Genomic DNA, 26721 nt, shown 5'->3' with positions numbered 1-26721 from the left:
GACAAGTAAAAATCATCCAACGAAGCTTAATAAAAAGAACAGCTGGTAACCTATAAAACTATTTGCTGTAAATCAGACAATAATCTGAATGTTGCAACATCTGAATGAGTACTTAAGGAGCCAGAAGTAGGTGATTGTTTAGAAACAACGATTTTGTTTTTATATTTTAAAAGATGTACGTGTCGAGAATACTTTTATCAAATTTCAGAGTAAAATTCGAGAAATTAACGGAGATACAGCAACTTCAAATGTCAAACTTTAAGAACGTGTTTCTCGAAATAACATTTTCCAACCGCGTCGACAACAAATCAAAAAATCAATTAATCCAACTGACACGACCAAGATCGCACTTTATTTAGAAAACCCGTCCCTTTTACGATACGTAACCGTTTATTGATTAATAAAACTGATTCGATTTTATTTAACTCTTTATACACGAAAATTTCGTAAAATTTTAACATATGTTTCAGATATTTGCCATTTGGTTATTTAAAATTTTTTTTATATTTCTGTACGTACTATACTAACTATTCACATGTTGTTTCTAAAACATTTTGGTTTCTTGAGTTCAGATGAACCGTATGCCCAATTTCCTGTCGTCGTGTCGATTTTTTTAAAGGCGTTCATTTTAAAAAGGCATATACCACAGCCTTAACAACAATAAATCGTCTAAAACTTGTTTCATATATTCTTCACTAGCTATGGCTTATATGTATATAGTAAACAGAAAATCATTTAACCTTTTAAGTGCTGTTTAAAACATGCATTTGTGTGCTTAATTATTTTCAAGCTATGACGAATATAGTTGACAAAAGCAGTGTAAATGCATTTGCAGTAAAATTGAAATAAATTTTAATGAAAGGACAAAATTATTCGTGCGAGTCCAGCGCCATCTATTGTCAGAAAAAACTCACTGCCTTACCAAACATCCCTCTTCAATATACTGCTGCGTATTTCTTTTTTTTTTTCAACCAATTGTTTTTCTTTGTACATTTGCTCTTTTGTTTGAAAATATTCTAAAGTGTGTTAAAATTACTAATATGTTCTTGTTTTACGTAAATTTTACTTTAAAAGCAAATGCAATTTGTTTGCTTAATAATAAGTATATTCGTCACTAAACAAAAAGTTGCCAACTCTTCGAGTACCCTCGACATAATCATCGAAAGAATTATCATGTGCTTACAAAATTTCAAAAAACACACTGCGTCGCCTAACTGTAAAACCACCCTAACATTTAAATTCTTATGTAGTGTGTTTAAATTAAACAGGAACCAAGTATGCCATGTCTGAAATCGTGTTGAAAAATAATATTTCTCCGCAAAAGGATAGATTATACTCCTTAGAAAAAAAGTCGATAGTTTTTATTTTACCCACACAATACATAAGGATTGAATAATTTAGGGTGATTTGATAGTTACGCCACGACGGTGTACCTCTGTTTTTCAGGCCTTCACCCTGTTCTGGTCCGTTAAATCCTCAACGGGTGAGACACAGTTAGTATTTAAGCGACCTTGAGTCAGCGAACGCTTTTAATTCTTTATAAAATCAATTACCCTTTCGGAAAAAAGGGCAGGAAAAAGCTGCGACGGTAAAAGGACTGGCAAACAAACCGACGGAATTTTCACCGTTCAGGAAAGTCGCTGCGAAAATTTTGTTCGTGCCCCAACGAAAGAGAGAGAAACTTTCCGATTGCGAAAGAGTTAATTTCGAAGGCACCCCTTGGAAAAACTCGACCATCGGTTACTTACACGGAACTCCTCCCAGATCTTACTTTCGCGGAAACTTTCCCCATTTGCAACTTCCGTGGTCCGCTCGCGAGCTAAACCCTTGGAATTTTCCACCCTAGTTCATCCCTTACCAACGTTTTCTCTCTTTCTTTCTTTCTTTTTTTTTTCGTATTTCGTCGATGTACGCTATCGCTTTATCTAGATCAGATCCAACTCCGTTGATGAAATTCATCGAACGCTGGTTCACTCATCTTTTTTTTTGGTCGAGTCAAAGAATGAAACACATAGTGTTTGGTTCAAGATTTTGGAACCCTATGGTACTCATCGAGAGGAATAACAAAATATCTAATCAACATAGGTCCTAAGATCAATCTTTTCAAAAATACATATGCATTCCTTTCGTTACAATAAAAAATGGGCAAATTAATTATCTAGATAAAAAGTTTGGAATAGCGAATAAAAGATCAAAAAAATATATCGTCATTTTTAATTGTTTAAACGTGGAAATTTCACTTTTTAGTCTTCTCTGTATGAATTCCTTTGGAAAATATCATTTTGCATAAAAATCCGCAGTCTAGTAGTAACGATAAATTTTTACCTGACGAAGTCAAATAATGCAAAAATTAATACGTTTACGGCGACAATGGCCAGTAATGAAGAACGTATTAGTATGGTCGTCAGTGAATTAATGTTTTCAGCCACCAGTAGCTCGATACTTTTTCTGTTGTTCTATGGACGAACAAACGAAACTTCTCGGTCCTCTCTACGGAAACTGAATCCCAACGCGAATCCCTGGCGTCGCATTTTCGGCGCCTAACGACCGCGCGAGCGAGGAAATCATTTTCGTTCCTCGAACGACGTCTCAGTCGTATCGATGGACGACATTTCAAAAGCACCATTCCCACTCTGCTTTTCCTCTCTGGATACGGCTTTCCAATTTTCCGGCTTCCCTCGAGGAACAACGAAAGAAAAAAAAAAAGGAACGCCACGATCCGGTATCGGAAGCTCTTCGACGCGGGCCGACGCCGAAATTCGATACGTCCTGCGTGAAGGATTTCCGATATTAACTCTTAAATTCCAAATATTTCAATAGTGCGATCCTGCGCCACAGTTGCGCACGCGTCAGCGTTGTCACGGAAATATTCTGTCAATTTCCCCAACACGATATTAAAATGGATATGAACGGACGTGACAGTAAATCCTCGATGAGTGTTGGATGACTCCTAGGCACTGGCAAGGTGAGGTCCCCAGGTTAGAACACCTGAAGTTGTATATTTGCAAACAGAAAAACTTTGTCGTCAGTAAAGTGTTAATGTTATTTGCCAAAGAGCCTTCGAACACTCATTAAGGATTTACTGTAGCGTCCTACAATTTCAATGTTTACGGTCTTATCGTCGTTCCTTTCGATATTTTGTCTCTTAGTCGGTTCCATTGCGATCGATCACGTTCCCGTTGACAAACCGGGCATTGGAGCGAGAAAGATCGAGGACCGTGGACACGTGTCTTGTGCCAACGGTCTTTTAAATTCGAAGAAACGACAGATGGCGGAGAGTCTAATATCCCGCACGTCGAAACGGGTCATTGGAGAAACGTTAACATCCAGGGTCTGGACGTTTCGTGACGGACAGAGAATCGACAACGTTTCTACGGAAGAAGGTCGGTGATTAACCATTCGAAAATGGACTCAGCATTTCTTCTAAACGCATTTTTCCACGTTTTCTTTTTTTTTTTTAAATGCCTGTGTCTTTCTATCGAAACTATTAGATGCGTCACAGAATGATAGAGCCAGCTTAGAAAATGTTAGTTCTAAAAGTATGGTAAATTTTAGGAAAAAACTAACTTCCAGTTTCCCTTTCATAAACATCAACGAACATTCGCATTACCAAAGGAATAACTTATTATATTAACCCTTCGTGACCTTTCTGGGTCATTCATATGATACAAGGCATTGTTATTAAAAAAAACCTTGAAACATTCAACTTCAAGAACTATTGGATCACGTAAATAGCAGAGACCCTGGGAAATATTCCCGAATTTCTTCAAATTTTTTGGAAGCCTACAAGATAAAAAAAAATTAATCTGAGCATAAAAGACCCAAAGGGGTGACAGAAGCGTTAAAAATAAAAAGTGGTCACAGAGGGTTAACCCTTTGCACTCCGTGCAGTTTTGGCGCCTGTCGGTAGTCTACTCCAGGGGTTTTCAAGGTAAAATAAAAGAAGATAATGTGTTGACAGTACAGCTCGCACTCTGATTGGTCGGGGTTTGTCGTTAATATCTCGTTAACAAAGCCTCGGATAACATTTTCGCTAAGGAAAAATTTGTTTCAAATCACCACACGAGTCTCCCATTTCCTGGTCTTCCAACATTTTTGTTACACCCTGTCACTGACGAGGTATAAGAATAGACTTTTCATCTTACGGTAGTTGGTGGCCCACCTAAACTGTAGTACCGACACCTTAAAAAAAACCTGTGATTTTAGCGACCTCTACGTTATGAGAACGGTGAATCTGTGGTGACACGGAGGTTCGAGCTTCGAGCAAAAAACAGATTGACGAGGTGCTGACAACTGTCCACGCTCACCGTGAGTGTGACTCCACGGAACCGAGGCATTGACACTTATCGGGACATTACTGTATATGTCTATGTGGTGCAAGAATAATAAAAAAAAAAAAAAAAAGACGGAAAGTTTGAAACCTGTGTCCTCACCACGCACGACTTTTGGATGTGCGAAGACATTCAGAGGGGTGGTCGAGCTGATCGACGATACAGCAGCAGTGGTGCCGACTAGGTTCTTCCGGGCGTACAAGCGCGTGGTGTGCAACGAGTATCGTACGGGCTTCACCGCCGCCAGATACTCGCTCCCTCTGATCGGATCGAGGCGTAGAGTGACGTGCTGCGGCGTCGGGGGTGTTCCGATTGCTCTGCTGCGCTCGGGTGACGGCGAACTGGCAGGGGTAGGGTCAGGGCACGTAGCGGACATCAGCGACCTTCGCAGCCCCGGGGTTCGATCCTGAATTACCGGAAGAGATCTCGAGATCGATGCCCTCCTATGAGACCAGGCCTCTCGTTCTTCGTCTTTTCTTCCTTCCTTCCACCACCACCACCACCACCACCACCACCTCTACCCCCTCCTCCTCCCTCTCCGATCACTTTTCTTCCTTTTCGCTTCTTCCTTCTCCTCTCCTTCCCTTCACGCTGCCTATTCTTCGTTCTTCCTTTCTCTTCCGCTTTATCACCGTCGTTCCTCGTTCCTCTTCTTCTCTCCAGGCTGGCCACCAACTTCTTTCCTTTCCAATAAACCGCTTTTCCTCGTTCTCTCACTCCCTGCTGGTTCTCCTCGGGTGGTCTCCGCGGAACGGCACGACGACGACGATTCTCTGCCCACTACCAACTGAACGCCAGTGCTCGTTGCACCGCTACCATCTGCAATGCAAAATAACGCGAGTCGTATCGTTTTCTATTCGTCCGTGAGGAAGAGACTTTAATTTGTTTGGTTCGGTGTCTACTGTGTCTACACTGCGGAAACGGTTTTAGAAACCGTGTTGGGAAACGTTTGGAACGTCGAGCTCTTTTCTCGATGCGGGCGAGAAAAAGATGAAGGTCGGTTGAACCGTGCCCAGGGAAGGGGATGAGTAGTTATGGATTTGTGAAGGAAGAGTTCGAACCTGTTTGGACATTTTTGAACGCAAGATTGTTCGAACAGTGTTCGAACGATCGAATACAGTTTGAACTGTTCGAGCACCTCGATAGGAGTTCAAACATTTTAGAACAGATTTATCACACATCACTAGGACCAAGATCTGGACGAACCAGCCGATTCCGTCCTCGATTATAACCGAGCCTGTTGCCACTGCGTACATACACTAATCTCTGTTAAGTCCTGCCGCGACTGTATACCACGACTACATCGCGACGACGGGGCGGTCGACTATCACGCGATTCGGAAGCCCAGGCGGTAAACCATCAACCGGACGGTCGTTTATTCCTTTGGAAGCTCATAAAAATGGATCAACTTGGGGTATTCAGTCGGTTGGAGGGGGGGATTACTTTCATGGAATAGCACGTGGGCTTCGAGGCTTTGAAACTCTCCTTTCCGGCTGAACTGACAGCCAATTAGAGCGATAACGTACGCGCCGATAGCACCGGCAGGCCGGAAGTAAAGAGGATTAAACGCGGAATGGCGCGCGCACGGTTCTCTCTCTGATTGTTGGCTTCCGATACGAATGCCCATGGCCTGTCCGATTCTGCTCGGGGGGGTCTGTCTCCGCGGTTTACCTTTTTTTTGTTTCTTGTTTTTGTTACCAGCTCGCAACGAGGAGTTGGCGACCGCGACCGCGCCGGACCTTTTAAAAGCTCCGATTTATTCGAGGACCTACCTCTAATTGCTTTCCACTCCGATGGACATTGTTTTTTTTTCTTTTCTTTTTAGAGAGGGTGGCGAGGATTAACCTACGTCGTTACTTGTTCCCCGATTCATTGGTTGTTGCGGCAGCCTACTCGCAATAAGCTAGTGATTTGCCGCTGCTTGTTGATAAAATAAACTTTGTAATACCGAACGGAGTACAGGAGTACCCCAAGCAACATGCTTTTGTCATAATTTAAAAAATAAATTTTTACACTCTATCCGCTCTACTATTTGTCACATATAGGGGAAAGGTGTCTAAAACGATCCCTCGGGGTAAAATGATTACTGGCTGCCCTGTGGCTATTAGTGGTGCTATATCGTAATGTCGTTCTACAATAGTTCTCCCTGCACGTTACTAGTCATTGCTCGAAGTGCCATGTGAATATCCATGCTCTGTGTGTTGTCCACAAGAAAAATTTTAAATTACTGCAATTTATCTAAGATAAGGTCTTTTTCAATGTTGTGTCACTTTTGTCATAAACGGTTTAATCTGACAGCTGCTTCTTGTGCGGATTTAACCACAATTCACTAATATGTTATATTCAACCACGGACACAATATGTTATATTCATTCACCGGGGATCATTTTACACACATACATTACAAAATGATCCTTTAGTATGCCATCAGGTAGCTAAATTTTATTTAAGCCAACGATGAGATAGATAGACTAACTTACAAAAACTAATTTACTTTTATTTAAATAATGAGCATTTGTACTTTTTATATAAATTACACCTTAAAGGGATCGTTTTAGACACCTTTGCCCTACTGAGCAAAAATCGGGACGTGATTAGAAATAGGGACATTGATCTTATGTATATGTAGAACATTCTGAAAATACATGTAACACTTAGATCGCGTTCTTGCTTTCGTAGTTTTTTGTTCTCGTGCTTCAATTTACACTTCTACGTTCCCGACAGACTTCGATTGACTTCGTGGTATTTCGTGGTACTTCGTGGAACTTCGTGGACCGAGAAGAGACGCCCAGCAATTCGCTGTAAAATTTTTATTGCCCGGAATTCATGAATTTCTCCACCCATCTCGTGGACCATCGGGAGGATTTCGAAACGCGATTCTCGAGGAAAATTCTATCGGCGTATCTTCCCGATAACCGAGTCGCAATGGTAATTGGAATCGTGACGAGCAATGTACTCAGCGGAGAGAGACACGGGTAAACGTTATTACGCTCTGCCTCGTGCTCGTTCCCCCGCGATACTTCTCCTTTCTCGTTCGAAACGGAGATCGCTGATTTAAGTACGTGAGGTCGAAAGATATTTCGGGATGGAAAAAAATAGGAGTAATCGCGAACAGTATTTGGCCCTACTTTATTGGAATAATAAGGGAGATCAGGGATAATTGACTAATTTTTAACATGTTTGATTTTTACAAATGAACCATTGATTTGATGCATACCAAAAGTTTACACATTTACTTAAGTATACAGGCTTAACTTTGAAAATCACTTTAATTGAGCCTTGTGTCGATTTATATGAAACCTTTTACGCCTTATTTCACATCAGAAAAACTTGTCCTTGAACGAAGGATTTATTTTTTCGTTCCATACTTTTCTTTTAATTGACCAAAAACGGGCGATTGTTAGGTGAAAATCGCACTTTTTCAGGAAAATGTCCGCCATTTTGTTCCTAATCAATATTTCGAAAAATCCCACGTTCAAGGACAAGATTGGTTCTTCCATTACATAAATCTTACTGAATTTTTAATTTTAGATGAACCGTTACGAAGTTACAGTATTCACGACAGTCCACTTTTTGTGGAGAGACATCCGGGAGATCGCTCACCATTTTACTAATAAATATTTTTAAATAAAAAAATTACCTAATAATCTAGAAACTGCAATCTTTGAAACACAAACATATTTTTTGAAAAAGGTCTTATAGTTTTTGAGAAAAAAATTCCCAAAAAGCACTCTTTTTTCGGCCTCCTAACTGAGCATGACCCCTTAAGTCAACAAACCCCGGCTGTGGAGTTAGTTATTTTTTAAGTCAGTTTAGTTTATTTTTTACTGTATTTACAGACCTATATAGGCTATAAATGCATTAAATCCGCAGTCTACTCATTATTAATAATGGCGTCACACTTAATGGATAACATGTAACTTGCTATATAACACAAACAATGTTATAACATTTTTCTTTCTGTTCTTCTAACAAGTTTTATAACTTTGCTATATAGTGTACACGCAGCTTAATTAACATTACTCGACCTAGCATCAGAATAATCGACATAATACACACTGTTTCGTTCGTACGGGCGAGAAGAAACGTCCATCAGGCCGAGAATCCCGATATCGTTCGAACGAGATCGATCCTCTCAACTGGAACGTTGCTCCTTTAGCTTGGAAGAATGACACCTCCTCTCCTTTTTTTACTCTCCCTTCGCAAGCCCCGAGCTCTATACCAGTCGTAAAACATTCCGTCTTTCGAAAGGAGAAAAACATTTACCACGGACATGCCTCGTCGAGACGAAGTAATCATTCAAAGACTTTCCTCGGCGGACGATCTCCACAGTGGTCTTCGCCTTTCGTGGCCAGGAGTCAATCTTTCGAGTTCCATATTTTCAAAAAATATTCTCTGCTATGAAACCACAACCCTCTGAAGCTTCAAAATCTACGATATTAGTCATTTTAAGTAACTGTGTTCGTTAATATATAACTTGAACTGAAATTCTAAGTGAAACTAATTGTTCTAAGCAGATATGGGAAAATTCATTATATAGATGAAAAGTTTCGAATAACGAATAAACGACGAAAAAGTACTTCGCTATTTTTAACTAATTAAACGTGGAAACTTCCATTTTTAATTATTTAATCTTATTAACTGTTTAAAGCTCAGAATGATGCCGTTGGGTACTGCAGTTTGTCACTGTGTATTATTCGAATAAAATTGTGCCCAACTCTGGTTCTAATTATTCATTGTAGAATATCAAATAACAGGTTTGAATTACACAGTTTTATGCATGTCTATAGGTGTAATTTCACGGAGGGAGGGGGGGCTAGATAGAGAATAGATTTGTTCGGAGCTAAAGTATCCCGCGATAAAAGGCGACACATACTTAAGCGTGGAAAAAATACCATATGCCTGTATTGAAATCGAGATCTAGAAATAAATAAAACGACGTTCATCGGTCGACGTGTTTCGAATTCCGTCAGAGGCCCTTTCGTATCGGTTTGGCTGATGAATCTTTCATTGAGGTAGAACCGTTCTTTCGAGACGGGGGACTTTCATCTCGGTTCGAAAATTCGCCATTCGCTGGTTCTAAAGTCGATATTCCGCGATATTAAGGTAGCCAGAGAATTCTATCACTTCAATTATCCCCGAACGACGAGGTAAACTTGGACAAATCCAGGGGATGAAAGAAAAAAGAAGAAGGTTACGAGAGGAGGGGGACGCGCGCGGACTTTCTTTCCGATGTTTTGCATAAGATTAATCCAAGCTCCCGTTTCTCCCGGAGGCACGGGGCCCGGGGGTTCGTGACGAATAGCAATTATTCTCCCTTCAACCGTCTACGCCAACGAAACTAGAGCCAGACTACGAGTTATCTATCGATTACACGATTCCAACCGTGGCCAGCTTGTACAGAGGTTTTGCCTTGTTCCGGGCGTTGTTACGCGTGTGCTTCTCACGTGACTAAACACGCGAATCATCCTTTCCCTCTTCGTTGAAATCGCAACTGAATTAGTTTTTTCTTTCCGTAGAAAGTGTCGGGAGTCGTGCGATTGAAAGAAAGGAATCTAACCCATTGAGTCCCATGTAGAGATGGCGTAAACTGCTGCTTGTAAGTGGAGATCGTGTGCAAAATCACTAACAGTGATTTATCATAGTCGTGATTTACCATCGTTCACGAACGTGATTTTTTATCTTGAGTGAATTGGCTCATAGTGATCGTAATCTTGACAATCACTTGTGATCATCTTACAAAAACTTTGGGCAATTTTTTAATTGGAAAACGTAAATCAAATAATTTATATATTACTTTGATGAAATATAAGAAAAGCATTATAAATTTAATACTTACGATACCATATTATAGAAATCCACTACATGAGATAGATACAGTAAAAATTTCTATTGTTAAAGAAAAATTGGTTCATCATAGATCTATAAATATTGCTTCAAATTTCAAAATATCGTGGGATCTAAATGGAAGAACAATTTGTAATGAAAAAAGTATTAAGCAAATCTTGGAAATCCTTTTTCATAACTGCAACACGAAAAACGGAATTCAATGATGTAATTTCATTGAAAAAAATTGCGAGCGAAATGTTGCGCTAACGCAACGTTGGATCCGAATGGAGTAAATTTGAACCTTTCCTGGGCGCGTATCGGTAAATAGTCGTCCGAGGGTTTACTGAAAGGGATTTACCCAAGTTACTAGAGATACATTATCGTAAATGAAGTTTTATTTGATCGGAACTATAGAAGGTCCATCGAAATTAGGTTTTAAACGTGATTGAAAAGCCAATATTCTTTGAAAATAAAATCGTTGCAAACTCGTTAGTGATCCTCGCGACAGATGTAAAATCACTAATCAACCATCAACTTCTCAGATAGCTGAAAGTTTGAAAAGTGAAGATTCGTTGTGTTTCTAGAAATTACTTATTTCACAATAGTTACAGAAATACTGGAAATGGTTCTGGTAGTTTTTCTTCAAGATAGTGGAACAGACAACGGTTCAAACTTGTCAAAAGATATCTCACAGTTTGATGTAAGTCAAAATGTACTCAAATTACAGAATCCAAATCACAATTATATTGTAATTAACTATACTAAATTTACAATAAGAATTGGGGGACAATTACATTGCAATTGGATTGTAATTGGAATTTAAGTCCAACTCTGGTAGATACACCCTTGAAGGTAATTAAGGTAACGCCTACAGATCGGTCAAAATAATCCTGCACTCGCTGTACAATGATTAATAATAGTACAACTGGTATCCGACTTGAATGTTAGATAGCGTTACCTATATATAGGACTAAACCCACCCACCGTAAAATCGTCAACCAGGACCCCCGATCAAACGTCGAAGCTGTTCGATCCTCGTCTGTTGGGTATTTAATTCTCATTCCCGATATCGTCGTCGTCGCGTTTAAATTATTCCACTTCGGAGTAAGAAATAAATTCTGCCGGTCCACTCTTCCCATCGACGGAATTCATTTTCCCGCGTCGTCAGGAAAGGGGGGAAGGAGGGAAAGGGAAAAGATTGCCTTGCCATTTGCATGGTAACCGTTTCGTTTGAAATTTTTCCCAGTCGATTAACGAGCCGGCACTCGACTCTCGATCGAACTGTTCGGGGAGCGAGGTGTACAGGGATTCTGATAGGTCCTTGTGCCCTGTAGCAAGGCCTAATTATCATGCAACGATTGGTCGTAAATTTTTTTTATAAAATTTTTCAAATAATTATTGTAGGATCACTATTTTCCTCGCGAACCCGACCAACCGCAATTTTCTCAAAATTTCTTTACACACCATTGAGTAAACTAATATTCCAAACTTCACAAAAGAATTCAAGTTACTCGGATGAATTTGAAAAAAGTTGTTCCTTTACAGGGTGTACGAATATTTTTATTCCCCACTGTATATACAGTGTACACACGTTTCTGGAGGCGTGGTTCGGTGCCACGACGACCGTTTTGTATTGCGCGGGGAATTCTCGTGTGACCCAGCACGCAAATAGATGGATTTCCCGTGGCTGCTAGCCGACAGTCGGTACACGTTGCTCGCATAAAATGCGGCCATTATATCGGCAACGACCGTCGAAGACGCCCCGAGCAAGTTCTGTACGTTTGTCTGTCTGTCTACTCGATTCCAGCAGGGGGGGGGGAGGTCGATCGTGATTCGCAACGCGTACACGCGTGTATAGAGTCGACGTGATGCGAGTTAAAGGGACGATATGGTATCATTTTTATTATTGAGATTACGTGAAACAGATAGTATGTTACGAGTGTAGCGTACCGGCTGGAATAATGTATTGTTTATAATTGGTGTACGATTTAATTTAAAGGATTAGATATGTTTAGACGTCCTAAAGCTAGATGGAACTTAAGTAGCGGTCGGAAAAAAGTAGTGACACGGTGGACGACAAAACCCCTGGAAATATGATTTTCTTGGTATGATATAGGCGTTAAAGGGTTAATTTTTATTTTGTCTAATAAAATTCGTATAATGTTCAATATAACAACAGGTGCCGGTTATAAAACATTTCTTAAAATGTGTGTGTTTTTTTTAATAAACTTACGATAAATAACGAACTAGTAGTCACAGCAACACCGTTTGGTAAAAATATTTCATCCTTGGGAAAGTTTATGTCTCTTCAACCAATCGTCGAAAGCCTGAACAAGAAAATGGAAGAACAATTCAGATTGAATTTCTGTTCCGATATCGTATTTATTAAGCTTTCCTTCTTACGTCCCTGGCCGAGTTTTCAGGTCATTTTCTGCGGTCTCGGCGACCGCAGCGTGTTTACTTCGACGCGCTACTGATTTTACAATGTCCCTGTATCTTGGCCCGTAACTATACACTCTAACCACAGTTGACGATTATCGTTTAACCCTTCCATGTCCAAATTATTTAACAATTACAAAAAGATTGTTCTTTTTGTTTTAATTTTCTTCTATATTACATGACATATTTCAAACTTTTGAACTGTAGTGTACATGTTCGTACACTTTTGTTTGTATTTCTGGCAGAAAATAAGTGTGATGCTTCACTCACATGAAATATAGATCTAAAAAGTATTTTCGAAGACACTCATGTTCATTCTATCGAACGATGTTTTATTTCTGCAGGAAAAACGCAATAAAAATATATTGCGTCTGAAACATCAAGAACTTCTTCGACAAGCTAACAATTTAACTACAGGAGCCACGGTGCCATGCAGCATTACCTAGTTTCCCAACTATTCTTAACGAGTCTCGGGGACCCGATCCCACATATGAAAGACAAGAGACTTCGAAACTTTCAGTTAAATGTTCGCCAAAACTACTGAACGTCTGCCCCAGAAATTACTATCGTCAGACCCGGTATCTGAAGGTCTATCACGATTCAGAAGATCGTTAAAACTTCGGGGTACACACTTCGAGACCTTTCTTCGTCCAGGTAGACGCAGGTGCAGCAGTTTTGTTCGTAACTACTCTCCGTCGAAATTGAAACGTATTGCTAAAATGCAACAACGACTTGAGAGTGTTGTAGTCTCGCAAAGGAAATTACCCAGATATTGAATTATTTTCAGAGCATAATGGTTGTAAATTATGGGACTCGACCTCCTGAAAACTGAAGCAAATGTCACTCGCCTAGAAAACCATTAAAGAAACCATTTTAATTTTCCGCATTTTTTTGCTTCGACCTGAAGAAAAAGAATGCAACCTAAACACTACACCAAAGCAGCAGCAACCGTTCGAATAAAAAATAAATTTTGTAGTATCAAACATCCATTTCTGGCTTAAATACGACCTGCAAGAGGTTAAAGGTTGAAGTTTGAGTTTTTGTTGAATTGGTCCAAACACCACGCGAGGGTGTAATCGTAAAATTAATCGCCCTCGCAGGTTTTCGTGAGGTTGTTAACGAATCTACAGGTGTAGAATGACGAATGTCCATGAAGCTTCGCTTAATACGGATAATAGCGAGCCCATGATCAGGGTCATGACCGATTACATTCGATCGTCGAAACACATTCGAGCCAGAGAGGCGTCGAATTGAAACGACACAAGGGGGCCACGATAATTGCTAGAGTTACGCGGGAAAGTGAAAAAAAAAAGAAAAAACGACAGCTCTAAATTTCTCCGTTCTAGTCGTAAAAACCGTGTGCAGAGCTTTGAAAAAACTACGCTTTTTTTCCACTTCGACAAAGAGCCACCTGTTGCCACCCGTAACAGCTGATGCATCGACGCAAGGATCAGGCGAGATGAGGTTATCTTAATGTTTCATTGAGCTAACTTTTCCCCCGTGCGTATTTTCGTCGACGGTCAATTATACAGAACGGTCCGAAATTGGTGTAGAAACTTTTCGATGAATACTTCGGGAAAATATTGGAAAACTTTGTGGATTTATAGAGTGATTTGACACAAGAATAACGGTATGTTTCATTTTGTGCCCTGTATTTGTTTTTTATTTCAGAGAAATAATTCAACTCGGTTAACGCACAGACCCTGAAATCGTTATTTTTTATTTACGGGAAATATGTTGTATCTTGTTATTTTGAATGGTAAATATCGATATTAAACCAATGTATTTTTTATTTTGTTTTATTTTTAACCCTTTAACGCTCAAACACCACATTCCGGGGGATAAAATTATTTCGCGCGATTAGTTAAGTCTAGAATATGATTTTCTCGGTGTGACGTATGCGTCACACTAGGCGTTAAAGGATTAATTTTTACTTTATCTACTAAATTTCGTATAATCTTCAATATAACAGGTGCCGGTAATAAAACGATCATTTCATGTGCAACAATCTAATATTCCTTAGCGCGAACCATCCAACATCGTTTTACAAACGTAGTAACGTGGAAACAAACAACTTTCGCGAAAAGAGGAAAAGAGAAATGGGGGAAAGGGCGTTCGAATTTCGATACCATTTTACAGAAACGGAAGACAGTAAAAGGAAAGGGAAAGGAACAGGAAAAAGAAAAGGAAAAAGAAATGGGAAAACAGAAAGGAAAAGGGAAAGGAAAAGGGAATGGAAAATAGAAAGGAAAAAGGGAAGGGAAAGGAAAAGGGAAAGGAAAAAGGAAGGGAAAAAGGAAAGGTCAGAAGAATCTTGGAATCGCGAGAAGATCCAGGCCTCGAGATGTTGGCCGGTCAAGAGTGGCGTGGGTGGATTTTCGCGTGCCGCACGCCACAGAGAGATGCAACGCGGACGATAACGCGCGTAATGGTGCTTTTGCGCCCGGTGGTCGGACTAATGCGCGATACCGTGTTACAAAGCGAGAGAAAGAGAGGCTTCGCCCCGTTCCTCTTCTCGGACGACCCCTCTCCTCCACCGCCTCCACACGTCCTCGACCAGGCTAACCCATTTCTCACGGAACTCAAAAATCGCTGTGTCGCTTTGCGTGGGACAAAGACAACGAGAACACATTCGGGAAACTTTAAGGGGGCAGGGTAAAAAATACTCATGGGTCACAAATTATCAGTAAAATCACCCAACCTTAGGGGCATTTTCAGTCAGATTGGGATATATGCATTATATTTCGAAATGTTCGTTTTTTTTCTCTTTATTCCACTGTTTGTGAACTGCTCCGATATCAAATATAATAATATGACTGTAGTTCCGAAAGAGTGGAATGGAAAAATGGATAAAATGGAATAAAGTTCACCTTTATATGATTCCACCTACAAAAAAAAAAACTATTGACATTAAATTATGTCCCCCTCGATACCATTCAACACTTTCCGGTATTCCAAATAATTTCGGAGATATTCGAAGCGATCGATTTCAATGCGACACCCTGTGTATATATATGTAGATATATTTATATATGTATATTAATTTTCCAATACACCAAAAAAACCTTTTACGTGTGTTTACTTGGGGGTACTTGAGACAAATTTACTAAGTTTCATCAAAATCGAAACGTGGACCTTATCGATACTACGTATATATCTATCGCTACAAGTAATCGCACTTTCGTAATCACCATCAATTAATTTGTAGAGAAACTGAGAAATAAAACAAAAAAAAAAAGAACTTGCAATTTCGTTGAGTGCTTCTGGAGAAAAATGTACCCGTAGTTTAAAAAATATGGTTTCACAAGACAACGTTCCGAACGTTATCCGGCTTTTGAAAATTGAAATTAAATTACTTCCACTCGACAGAAATTGTTGAAACTGGTCTTGAAATGTTTAGTAAAGCTTCCACTTCGATTAGAAATTAAGAACTGTAAATTGAATTTTTAATGATTTTTTTTACCCTGTCACATTTAATCTTTTCGAAATGCCAACATGAAACAAAGTTCCAGCTTCCTTCGTACTCTACGAAATTAAACAAAATGTTCCCAGCGTCTTTTCGTGATCGCGTGCAAGATACAGTAACAATTCAGTGAATTCGAAGAAGTTGAAGCAGGGTCGTTCGAAAGCTGGGAAACAGTAAATTGGATGAAATGAACATTGTGTCCGTGCGTCAACAATACACTGACGCAATATCAAAGTTGTTCTTACTTCGTGGAGTAATTTTATGAAAGTTTCAATAGTGAACTAGAAATCTTTGTTGAATAATGTTCAAATACATTTGTATACTGATAGTTATTGTATTATTCTTATTCTTCTTTTTAATATTATTATTAGTGGTGTAAACGGGCGTTGATAGTTACTGTTCTCTTACATTAACAGTATGCACTATTAAAGGTTGTAATTTGAAATTATACGAAATTAACGAACCCATGAAATACAATGACCACAACTACAATAGAATAATGACCAAATTCAAGATCAACTCCCTTGAAGATAGACGTATTGCTGCTGACATTACACTTTTATATAAAATTATTAACAGCTTAGTAGATTGTCCTGTTCTAAACCAAATAAATTTTCACGTACCCCCTCATGCAGCCAGACATTCCAATCTATTCTACCCGACTTCCTACACATCCAGGTACAACCACACAGATACGATAACCAGAATATGCAATATAGCAAACAAATTTAATAACCAAACTGAATTTTTCTCAGAAACAATAGATAAAGTCAAAACTTCCATCTACCGGATATTGCTGTTGCTTTCGATTCGAATTTAATTGGTAAAATCTCATCAACTGATTGACATCTAAAAACTGCGAGATGTCGAATTCGAGCCTCACGAGGATGAAACATTTGGATCTTGTGAAGCGTGTATTCCCGTCGGTAAGGGAAATTCATCAAAATTCTGATTTAACCTTCTATGACAGAGATGCTCAGAACTTACTCCCGAACGCGTTTTCCCCTCCGGAGAGTACACCCACTATGAGGCTCAGTCTGTCAAGCTTGAGCGGTAAAAACAACGTGGATCGTGGCAGCCTTTCAGCAGGGGTGTGCGAGTACTCGAATTTCGAGTCAAATAATGATCTGTTGGTCGAGTCGAGTCTAACGTTTGAATTTTTCCAGCTACTTGAAATTGACAAACTGTTTTGAAACACTCAAACGGTTCGAATATTTGAACCTCGTAAAACTTCGATTTACTTGAAGATGAATTTTCAGCTCGAAAATTTTCCAATTACTCGAATATATTCGAACAGATCTTTAACTTTCGTGATATCCCGTGTGTTTGATTATTATTAGGACGAGAGTTTTAATTAAGAACAATATAAATTCATGCAGCACTCCTGTACAGATTCCCGTATAATTGAAGTCTCGAAGCTCAAAAGTTTATCATGGTAGTTGGAATTCTCCACTTACTTTGGTCGTATAAATTGTTTCATCTATCAGCCAAGGAAACGTCATTTCACTCATTCCTATTGAAGTCACTGTCACTATTACTAATAATACGATTTCTCACAAGGACGAGCCATTTTTGGTCTACAATCGTGCAGAGCTACGTGAAGACTGAAGCTAAAATCCCATCATAGAGGCCAGGTAACCGACATTCAGATGTAAACATAACAAAACAAACTCGCGAAATATCTCATCCATGGGTGCAAAGCGGTTAACCCCGCCTTATAACATCGAGTCAGAATCGTGATGACGATTTCAAAGTGGATTTAACACTAGAACTACCAAACCAGTAAAAACGACTGAAAAATACCCTCTTACAAAGACGATTAAAATTTTATGACAATACATTTTCTCAGATCTTTTGCACCTTTTATTACGATGTGAGAGTGAAGAAATTAGTCAATTTCTAAATTTTCAAAAGTTTTCCACCCTTATCCAGCGATCGAAGTAAATATGCGTTTATCGTCGGTAGTTCTAGTGTTAATAAACATATATACTATTCATTTTCTTTGAGTCGAAGTGAAATTCTGTTTCATTGGTATTAATATTTTAGATTTAAAGTAAATGTTACACTTGCTCTAAAGATAAAATTCCTTTTGTATCTGGGAAATTATTAACGATAAAATAATGCTCAAACGTATAAAAGGTTATAGAACGTTAAGGCATTGTTTCGCGACGGATTCGCAGCTCCTCACGGAGAACCGTTGCCTTTCCACGGATAGAATTTCTGACAGTTGGTCGAACGAGCCCCTAACCGTGGCTACGTTTAACCCCAGGAGTGCTACGAGCACTTTCTTCTGCTCGTTTATCCAAGATTAGACGATCGCGACCGGTAATGAGCTTTCGAGGCTCCGGGACTAAACGCATTATTCGAGAGCTCGAGCCTCACCCGCTCTTCGACTACAGCCCTTGCAGTGGAACCCTTGCTTTCTTGGACCGTTCCGACCCGTGGCGGTCGTGTTCGCCCATCCTGGTCGGAATTAAGTCCGTCGTATCCTGAAACTTCTCGTTCGACGTTCCCAAGGAGTCCACAAACAGAATTCCGTCCCATTTGGAGAACTCGAAATTGTTAAACAGTTTTGTAATTCGCGAGGAATAAGGGTCACACGTGGTTGATCTTGAATTCGAAGAAGGAACGGGGAATTCAGCGTTTCGTTAACGTTTTATCTGAAATTCGAAAGAAAAAAAGAAGAGAAAATTCAGTACTTGGTAGTGTTTTATCTCGAATTCGAAGTAGTGGAACATTCAATAACGTTTCCGAAGTTTTCCATTTCGAATTCGAAGAAGGAACCGAAGATTAAGCGTTTCGTTACCGTTCCATATGGAATTCGAAGGAGTGAAATATTCAGCGTTTCACCTTGCATTCAAAGCAGAAGCAGAAAATTCAGCGTATCATCTAGAATTCGAAGAATGACCGAATGGACTCAGAAGATTCACTGTTTCGTCAGACGGCTAGCTGTGTTGTGGCGTGACGTCTTCTCGGCTGCGTTTCGAAATGAGACCAGTGCATTAGGCAACGTCGGATGGAACACAGAGGGAAAGAAAAAAGAAGAAGAAATATCGAGCGGAAGATGTGAGTGAAAAAAATGGAGGAAGGGGGGGGTATGGAGAAGAAACAGTGAAAAGAGAGAGAAAGAAAGGAAGAAAAGCGAAACGTAGCGTGCGCCAGGTTAAAAGTAGAGACATTGTGTCGTTAAACATCGCGTCGTAGGAACGTTTTCCATTGGGAATTTTCGGGGGGAACAAAGCGAAACCCGAGGCGAGATACACGGATATCGTAATGGCAGAGAGTGGGCAAGAGACACCATGGGGAGCGAAGCCATTGTTCGCCCCTCGGAAAGGGAAAGGACAATCGCGCAAAAAGGCAACGGCCGCAATTTCGATGATATTTCTCGTGACGGATCGAGGGGGCCGCGTGACTTTCGCCTAGTTTAGTGAAGTTTTTTTTCTCTCTAATTCCCCTCCTATCGGCGAGACGACTAATTGAAGACGCCCGATGAAATCCGTGGACAGACGTGTGACGATCGAATTGTCCCCCGATTACGGCCACGCTCGGTTAGTCTTGGCTAATCGAACCTGTTCAAACGTTTCTGAACATCGCACGAGGAGTCTGAACAGTCCAAGCCTACTTTGAACTGGAGGCCCTTTTAACCCATTCACGGTGGAATTCTTGTTTTGGTAATGTATATCTGCGTGCGTGATTAAAAATAAAAATAGATTTTATTAGGAGAATAAAAATAATTTCAATACAAGAAAACTTTACACCGTTTAATCACTTTATTCTAATAAAAGATATATATTTGATGAATTTTTACTAAAACTTCAATGTTCATGGCAGAAGGTAATTTACTTTTTCACATGACGAGTATACTCGTGTTTCAATGCTCGATATGAAAAATCTGAAACTCCGAGAGGAGAAGGAATTACGTAACAGTTTCAAACGGAAGTAAAGTAACTTCGACCTATTTAGAACCCGGGAAAGATAAAACTCCGAATAACGTTTCCGTAGCTGCGCAACGATCCGAGTTCAAAGGGATTTAATTAAATTCCGGAAAATGTTCCCGTCGGAGACCTTTGTTCCTTCATATTTCGACCCTCCCCTCGACCGGATGTTCGAGACTCGTTCCGCTCTGGAATCCGAGGGAAACGATCGATAGGCCTTCGATCGTGTCGACAGCTTCGTTTCTAATTCCTCGAAGAAGCCGCCGCATCGACTTCGCGGGCTTTCGCTGTCTTCCTCAAGCGAGAGCAGGCTGCGGGAATTAGATTTCCATTCTGTCGTGAAACTCGAACCACGCCCGTGAAACTTTGCGATACCGCAGCCTCGCGTTACACACCGTCGAAACGTGTCCGGAGAATAATAAATGTGAGTAGCAGCAGCTGAAACAGCCAAGCGAAATCGTTCGATTCGTTCGCAACGTGGACCAGCCTGGACGAGCGCAAGACGGCCATCCGTTGTATACCGAGAACGAAGTTGGACACGTTCGTTGCACAAAATTTAACCAAACCTTCGTCTGTCTCAAAATTCTCCCAAACTTTCATTAATCCCAAACTTTGCCAAAACTTTCGTTAATTACAAACTTTTTCTAAACTCTCGTTGATCCCAAACTTTTGTTAATTTCAAACTTTGGTTAATCCCAAACTTCGTTCAAACTTTCGTTAATTCCAAACTTCATTCAAACCTTCGTTAATTCCAACCTTTTTCTAGTTTTTTATTAATCCCAAACTTTGCCCAAACTCTGGTTAGTCTCTAACTTGGCCCAAACTTTCGTTAGTTCCAAACTATCAGTGCGTCATATCACGATAAAATGTTACTGTAAAAATTACACATACACAAGATTGTGATTGTTCCTAGTTTCGGAATTTCATGTTATTCACGTACAACTTAACATCACTGATTACCACCAATGGCGGTCGATGCGTTAATCCACACGTCAAGGTCACTTCGATCCACACGATAAATTTAATTATTCGCGAGGAGCGCTTGAAGTCCCTTGCTCACGTAAATCGTACCAAAGAGACGGAACTCTCGCACCGAACCGATTACCGGAAGACGAACGACCGCCCGCGAATATTCTAAAGATACTTAACCCATTGGACCAGGTCGTACGGAAGGCGATCGATCGACCGAACTTTCCAAGTTATCCGTGAATCGTGTTAATTTCGGTGTGCCCGTTCCGACTCTGGGATTCGCTTAAATATCTCGGGTTAACCAGCCGGTAGTTCGGAGGGAACAGAATAGAACGCCACAGGGAAAGAAATATTATTACGAGCGTATGCAAATATCTTGGGCGAAACTAAAACTACGGTCACAATTATCAGGAGAGGGGAGTTGCATATCGCGACGCTCGCATTTAAAACCTTAGAACGTGCCGGCCGCCACGTTCCTCTCGCTTTATCATGTAAATGAACCATCAACTGCAAAGAACAAAGATAAATCCCGAGTAGACGGTGTGGCGCGTCCACCTAAATTCGAGATGTTACTCGACCGCCCCTAAACACTCAGGCTGTCCCATTTGGTTATCGTTGCGCCCGTTGGCCACGAGATCGTCTGTTTCTGTCGTCCCTCTGTTAAGAGGCTATGCTAGTGTGACGGTTTCAGAAAATCGAATTTTTCTTTTTTGCAATTTGCAACAACTTTTTGAGGAAGAGAGTTAGAAGGCGCAAATACGTATTTAAAAAAAAAACGTCGAGTTTAATGAAAAAAATTACGATCTGTATACTGACTTGAAAAAGAATGTATGACACTATATATCACTGTGCGTTTTCTCCCACGAAAACATGAATTACAGTCGCGATACAAACGGTACGCTAATTCTGCCGCCGCGCGTGTTACTGTAAATAAATCCGACACGGTGGGGTTTTTATCGATTTTCGATATACGCGTCCGCGCATTGATACCGCGACGGAGAAACAACGCACAGTGCTGTAAAATCCCAAAAACGTGAAAAAACTTTGTTCCTTATGAAAACGTCATTTTAAAGTAAGTTATGCGGTAATATTGAAATATATCGATCATAGATTTTAATATAATTTAAAAAAAAAACTGGTATTAAAAACAAGTATGGTATTGTCTATTCAAGATAAAAAAAATTTCATTTTTTGTTTGTTTTTGCATTTGATTCTTGAAATTTGTAAGTTTTACCGCGTGGATATTATTCAATGCGATGAGTACTTTACTCTGAATTAGAAAAGTAAAACAAGATACGAATTTCGAGGCTAATTATCCTTTTTTTTTTTTACAATTAAACTCCTTTGAGTCCCACCGAATTTCTTTTCTGTTAAAACTAGACATAAATAGAAACATTATAATCCAAAAAATGTCTGCGACTTTTTACGACCTTCCTAGAAAAAGGTCACAAAGTTTTTTGAAACAATACGATTATCCTACATATCCTTTTCATGTAAAGCGGTAAATCTCCATAATAACTTCTAAAACAATATCCGAACAATGAAATATCAATGGTTCATTTGTAAAAATCAGACATTTAAAAATCAGTCAACTATCCCGAAACCAAGCGAAAAGAACCGTTAACGGTTTGAACGTTAATCCGATCGTAAGAATCTGAATGAAAATTTATACTTTCCGCCGCGTCGACGGGCGATCCATCTTCGCTTATTCCCGTTCGACCCCGCCGCCCGCCCGCCATCCCAAGAGTTCCGATCCACTCGATGTTACAGGTGTCCAAGCGTCGCCCTACCGTCGTAAATCACTGAGAAGAGATCGCTGGGACAACTCCGCGTAAACGAGTATCTTCCTGAGGTATTAATGGCTCACCAATAAGTGATTCACTAAATTTCTTTTTAATAAGCTGGTAACACGGATTAGCCCATTACCGGCCCAGCATTAACACTAGAACCAGGAACTTCTACCGAAACGTAAAATACCGGTATAATATCGTTATAATATCGGTATAATATCGGTATAATATCGGTATAATACCGTTATTTTCTATTGTACCTTCGTCCTATGTAACCCTATATAAGCCCTATCCGTATATAAAACCAAACAAATATCGGTATTTATTTCGGTTTTCGATAATATATCGGTTTCGGTATAGCTTTGATGGCGTAACTCCAAAAATCGTCCCAATACGTGCATCACATTTGTATTTTCATAACAAAAGATCTGGAAATATGACTTTCTAGACCTGACAAAGACGTCACACTTGGCATTAAAGGGTTAAACGATATTTACGTCAGACTTTCGGCGATTTCGTAATGCCACCGAACGTTTAATGCACACTCGATAAGTGTCCTAATACTTATGAGCGGGAATGTACGTTTCGCACGCGATCAGGCTCGACTGAGCTCGTTAATCGAGTCTCCTAAGGTCAACGCCGTTCCGCCTAGGTCCTTCGCTGCACGAAAGGATTCAACCAATTGTGATGTTGAATTAACCCTCGTTGCTCCTATGACCGGGTCACCGAAGACCCATTGATAGCGGTGGATCCACAAACAATTTCAAGCATGTTTGCCCTAACATCTGACAAGGAATTCGAGTTCGTGGCTTGAAAACTTTCCGTTAAAATATTAGTATTCCGAACGACAATGTACAGAATTCGATTTAAAAGAAGTTAAATTGACTCTAAAATCTCCCCCTAAAGGATGTACGAATACATTTTTTTACTTACGGCTTTTTACGATTTTAGGGTCGACTCTTCAATGCCGATGTTTTAAAAAAATCGATTCTCATGATTCGATCCGACAATCGATTCTCGAATCGAGTCTTTCAAGTGAATCGAACATTCCTAATTCAATGGCGGAACGTGGGGCAGTTGTTTTCGAGTTCGAACGAGCTTCCGTGTTTCCCTGGACAGGCCTAACGAGAGCGTCAAGTTTCCTGGCGGTGAGGAGGCAGGTGGAAAAAAAAGGAGAGTGGAGGACAAAGAGGTTGGCCGTCAAAAGGCAGAGTGCATCCCCTTTAAACTTATGGGTAACTCCCCCCCCCCATGTTTGTGCGCGTGCTAGGCCGACTGGCTGACTGCTGCGCGCGGCAGGAACAACGGTTCTAATATAAAAAAAAAGAGCGAACGGAAGTGTATTCCGGGACGACCTGCACGCTTTCAGCCCGGTCGGTCTTTAAAGGGGTGATATTTCAGCCCTCGTGCTCCCGCAATCGTCACGGTCTCCTGGAATTTATAGAGGGTGTTAAGAAAAATGTGGGACATCTTCACAAGATTCTTTGTGCCAAACTAAGACGAAAATCTGGAATCACGAAATTGTGTTCGAGGTTTAAAATGGTTAAATGAAAATTAAGGGTAAAAATGGTAAAGAACACAGTGAACGAATTGTTTGAATAACAAGGAAGGTTAGCAACCGATCTCCGACGAACAGAGTGGTATTTTATATCACTCCAGGAAATTGATCCGTGGTGCGTACATTTCTAACAGAACGCGCAAAACACATGGTTATTCGAATACGTTAAAAATCAAACTGAACAATTTGCGTTTCTGCATGAATATGAAACACAGAAATACCATCCGGTTCAATTTCACTCAATTATTACCGCCTCCCTTGTTTTTCGTGTAACAATAGTACTGAAATTGATAACAATTGAACGTATAACATTAAACCGATCATTCCCATAAAATAAAATAAAAAATAAAAAATAAAAAAAAATTGTTTTATATACGGTCTGACACAAAACGTTTCCAAATTGAAATTAAAACAGCAGTTTTCCGTAGAATGATGATGCTCTGTTCCATAAAATATTAACAATGATTTTATTTTTAAAAAACGATATTATTCTTAATAATTCCGTGTTTTGTTGTTTTTTTATTATTAATATTCAAGTTAAATGTGCTTTAATAATAATTAGCTTTCTAAACATTAACTATCCTTTTTAACTATCAAACAGAAAATGATTCGATTCGCTTAAGTCTACCCTATAACGTGGAACACATCAGTTATATAAAAAAACGTAATTGCGTTTATAAATATTAGTACGGGCTACGGTTGACCTGATCGTCGTTCTTTCACGATCCGTGGCAACGAGGGTTAACGCGAACGAAGAAAGTAGGGGCCATCGATCTCACCCCTACGTCCTAAAGCCTGAATTCTATGGCCTTGCCGGGTTTCGCGGCAGTTTACTTTGGAAGAGTTCCGGCACAAGGCTCGAGTATTACGCGATTCGAGACGGCTGGTTTACGTGATTCGAGCGACGTCTGTATACGCCCGTTTCTCGCCTCGTTATCTCGCAAAGAAATTCGCACGGAGGATCAGAATTTACGTGGCAAGACGAAAGCAATCGTTCAAAGCCGCTAGCGAAAAGGAGCCCCTTCGATGTTTTTCACCCTTTAACGGTGTTTAACGAGTATACTCGTCGTGAGGAAATGAGCAATTTTTGGTAATAACGAGAGTATACTCGTCATACGAAAAAATAAAATTCCTTTTGCCCATAAAAATGGAAACTTTAGTAAAGATTGAAAAATATATTTCTTTTATTAGAATAAAAAAATTCCATTTCCAACAGAAAATTCCACCGTTAAAGGGTTAGAAATAGAAGAAAATTCGACCAGGCTTTTGAACCTCGTACGTCAATATTTGCGTCAATTTTGGCCCATTGTTTCAGAAACTTTCGTGCAGCTTTTCAGGTCACAAAAACTGACTAAAGTGTATGCAGTTGTTTGTATTAGGTTGTTGCATATCCGATGACAGCTTTATTACTGGCACCTAATATTGTTAGGTGTACCAATATGTAAATCACTGTAGTTTCAATATGGTGGCAATATATTTTAGATTCAGAATATCTCTCCAACCTTATGTTTAGTCAAAATGGTGGAGGATGATGGGAACAAATGAGGAATATTTTAAAGATAGGGTAAATATTTGGATTATTTTAAAACGAATATACAGAAAATAGTGGACTACATATTGGTGCACCTAATATATCAAACATTATGCGAATGATATTAGACGGTAAAAGATCGAATAGACTCTATACACGTAATTTCATTGAAATACAAGTGGTAGATTCGTCTTATACTCATTACATAATTGTTAAACTGAATTTGAAAACACTTCTAGCTCCCAAATTTTCGCCTGTCATCGCTGAACAGTACTTCTTAGCACAAACTTAGATGCATCTTTATGAAGTTTATTTATGAATCTGGTTTAAATGCACGTGGGGGAAATGGTTCTTTTAATGCGCGTGAAGGAAACGGCCAAATTTAACTGAGATTAATTCCCGTCTTCATTAACTTTAATATTCAATTACCTTAATTACTTCAACATATAATTACCTTAATCACTTTAATAGTTGATTACCTCGATTATTTTAACATTTAACTGCCTTAATTATTGTAAATTTAACTGCCTTAATAGAATTTTAATATTTAACACAAGTGATATTACTGCCACGTTAGACAGTACCTTGAAACAATCATAGCCCGCTGTGTGACTCTACAATAAAAAAAGGATATTTATGTTACCAATTTTCACTCATAAAAATACTGTCAAATATACCTATCATTAAAATCGATCGTTTCATGTTCAACGACCCAATATTAGCATTTCCCAAGAAGACCAGCATATCTTAGAAAAATTCCTTTCAAAACACATTTAAAGACAGATGTGTAGAAACCCATCTAGACCCAGGTATACACCACCATCTTATTCGATCATCAAAAACGCCCTCCCTCCAACGGTTAACCCTTTAACA

The 26721-nt window shown here is 39.6% G+C and overlaps 1 protein-coding gene across 4 annotated transcripts in view; it reads right to left on the bottom strand.

Moving 5' to 3' along the window:
* The window catches only part of LOC107189854, a 71320-nt gene that overhangs the window by 14782 nt on the left and 29817 nt on the right, over window positions 1-26721 (bottom strand). For 2 of the 4 annotated variants that reach the window (XM_015578532.1, XM_015578533.1), the window contains exon 1: window positions 4434-4837. The exons of 1 other annotated variant lie outside the window; for it this stretch is intronic. In XM_015578532.1, the coding sequence (XP_015434018.1) occupies window positions 4434-4463 (30 nt within the window). In that variant the 5' untranslated portion in view covers window positions 4464-4837. Of the gene's footprint in view, window positions 1-4421; window positions 4838-26721 lie in introns of those variants that run through there. One more of the 4 variants, XM_015578531.1, reaches the window with a different exon arrangement.

Source organism: Dufourea novaeangliae, unplaced genomic scaffold (assembly GCF_001272555.1).
Source record: "Dufourea novaeangliae isolate 0120121106 unplaced genomic scaffold, ASM127255v1 scaffold173, whole genome shotgun sequence".
Taxonomy (NCBI): domain Eukaryota; kingdom Metazoa; phylum Arthropoda; class Insecta; order Hymenoptera; family Halictidae; genus Dufourea; species Dufourea novaeangliae.
The sequence above is the reverse complement of the archived record's forward strand: the minus strand, read 5'-3'. Positions and strand labels throughout refer to the sequence as shown.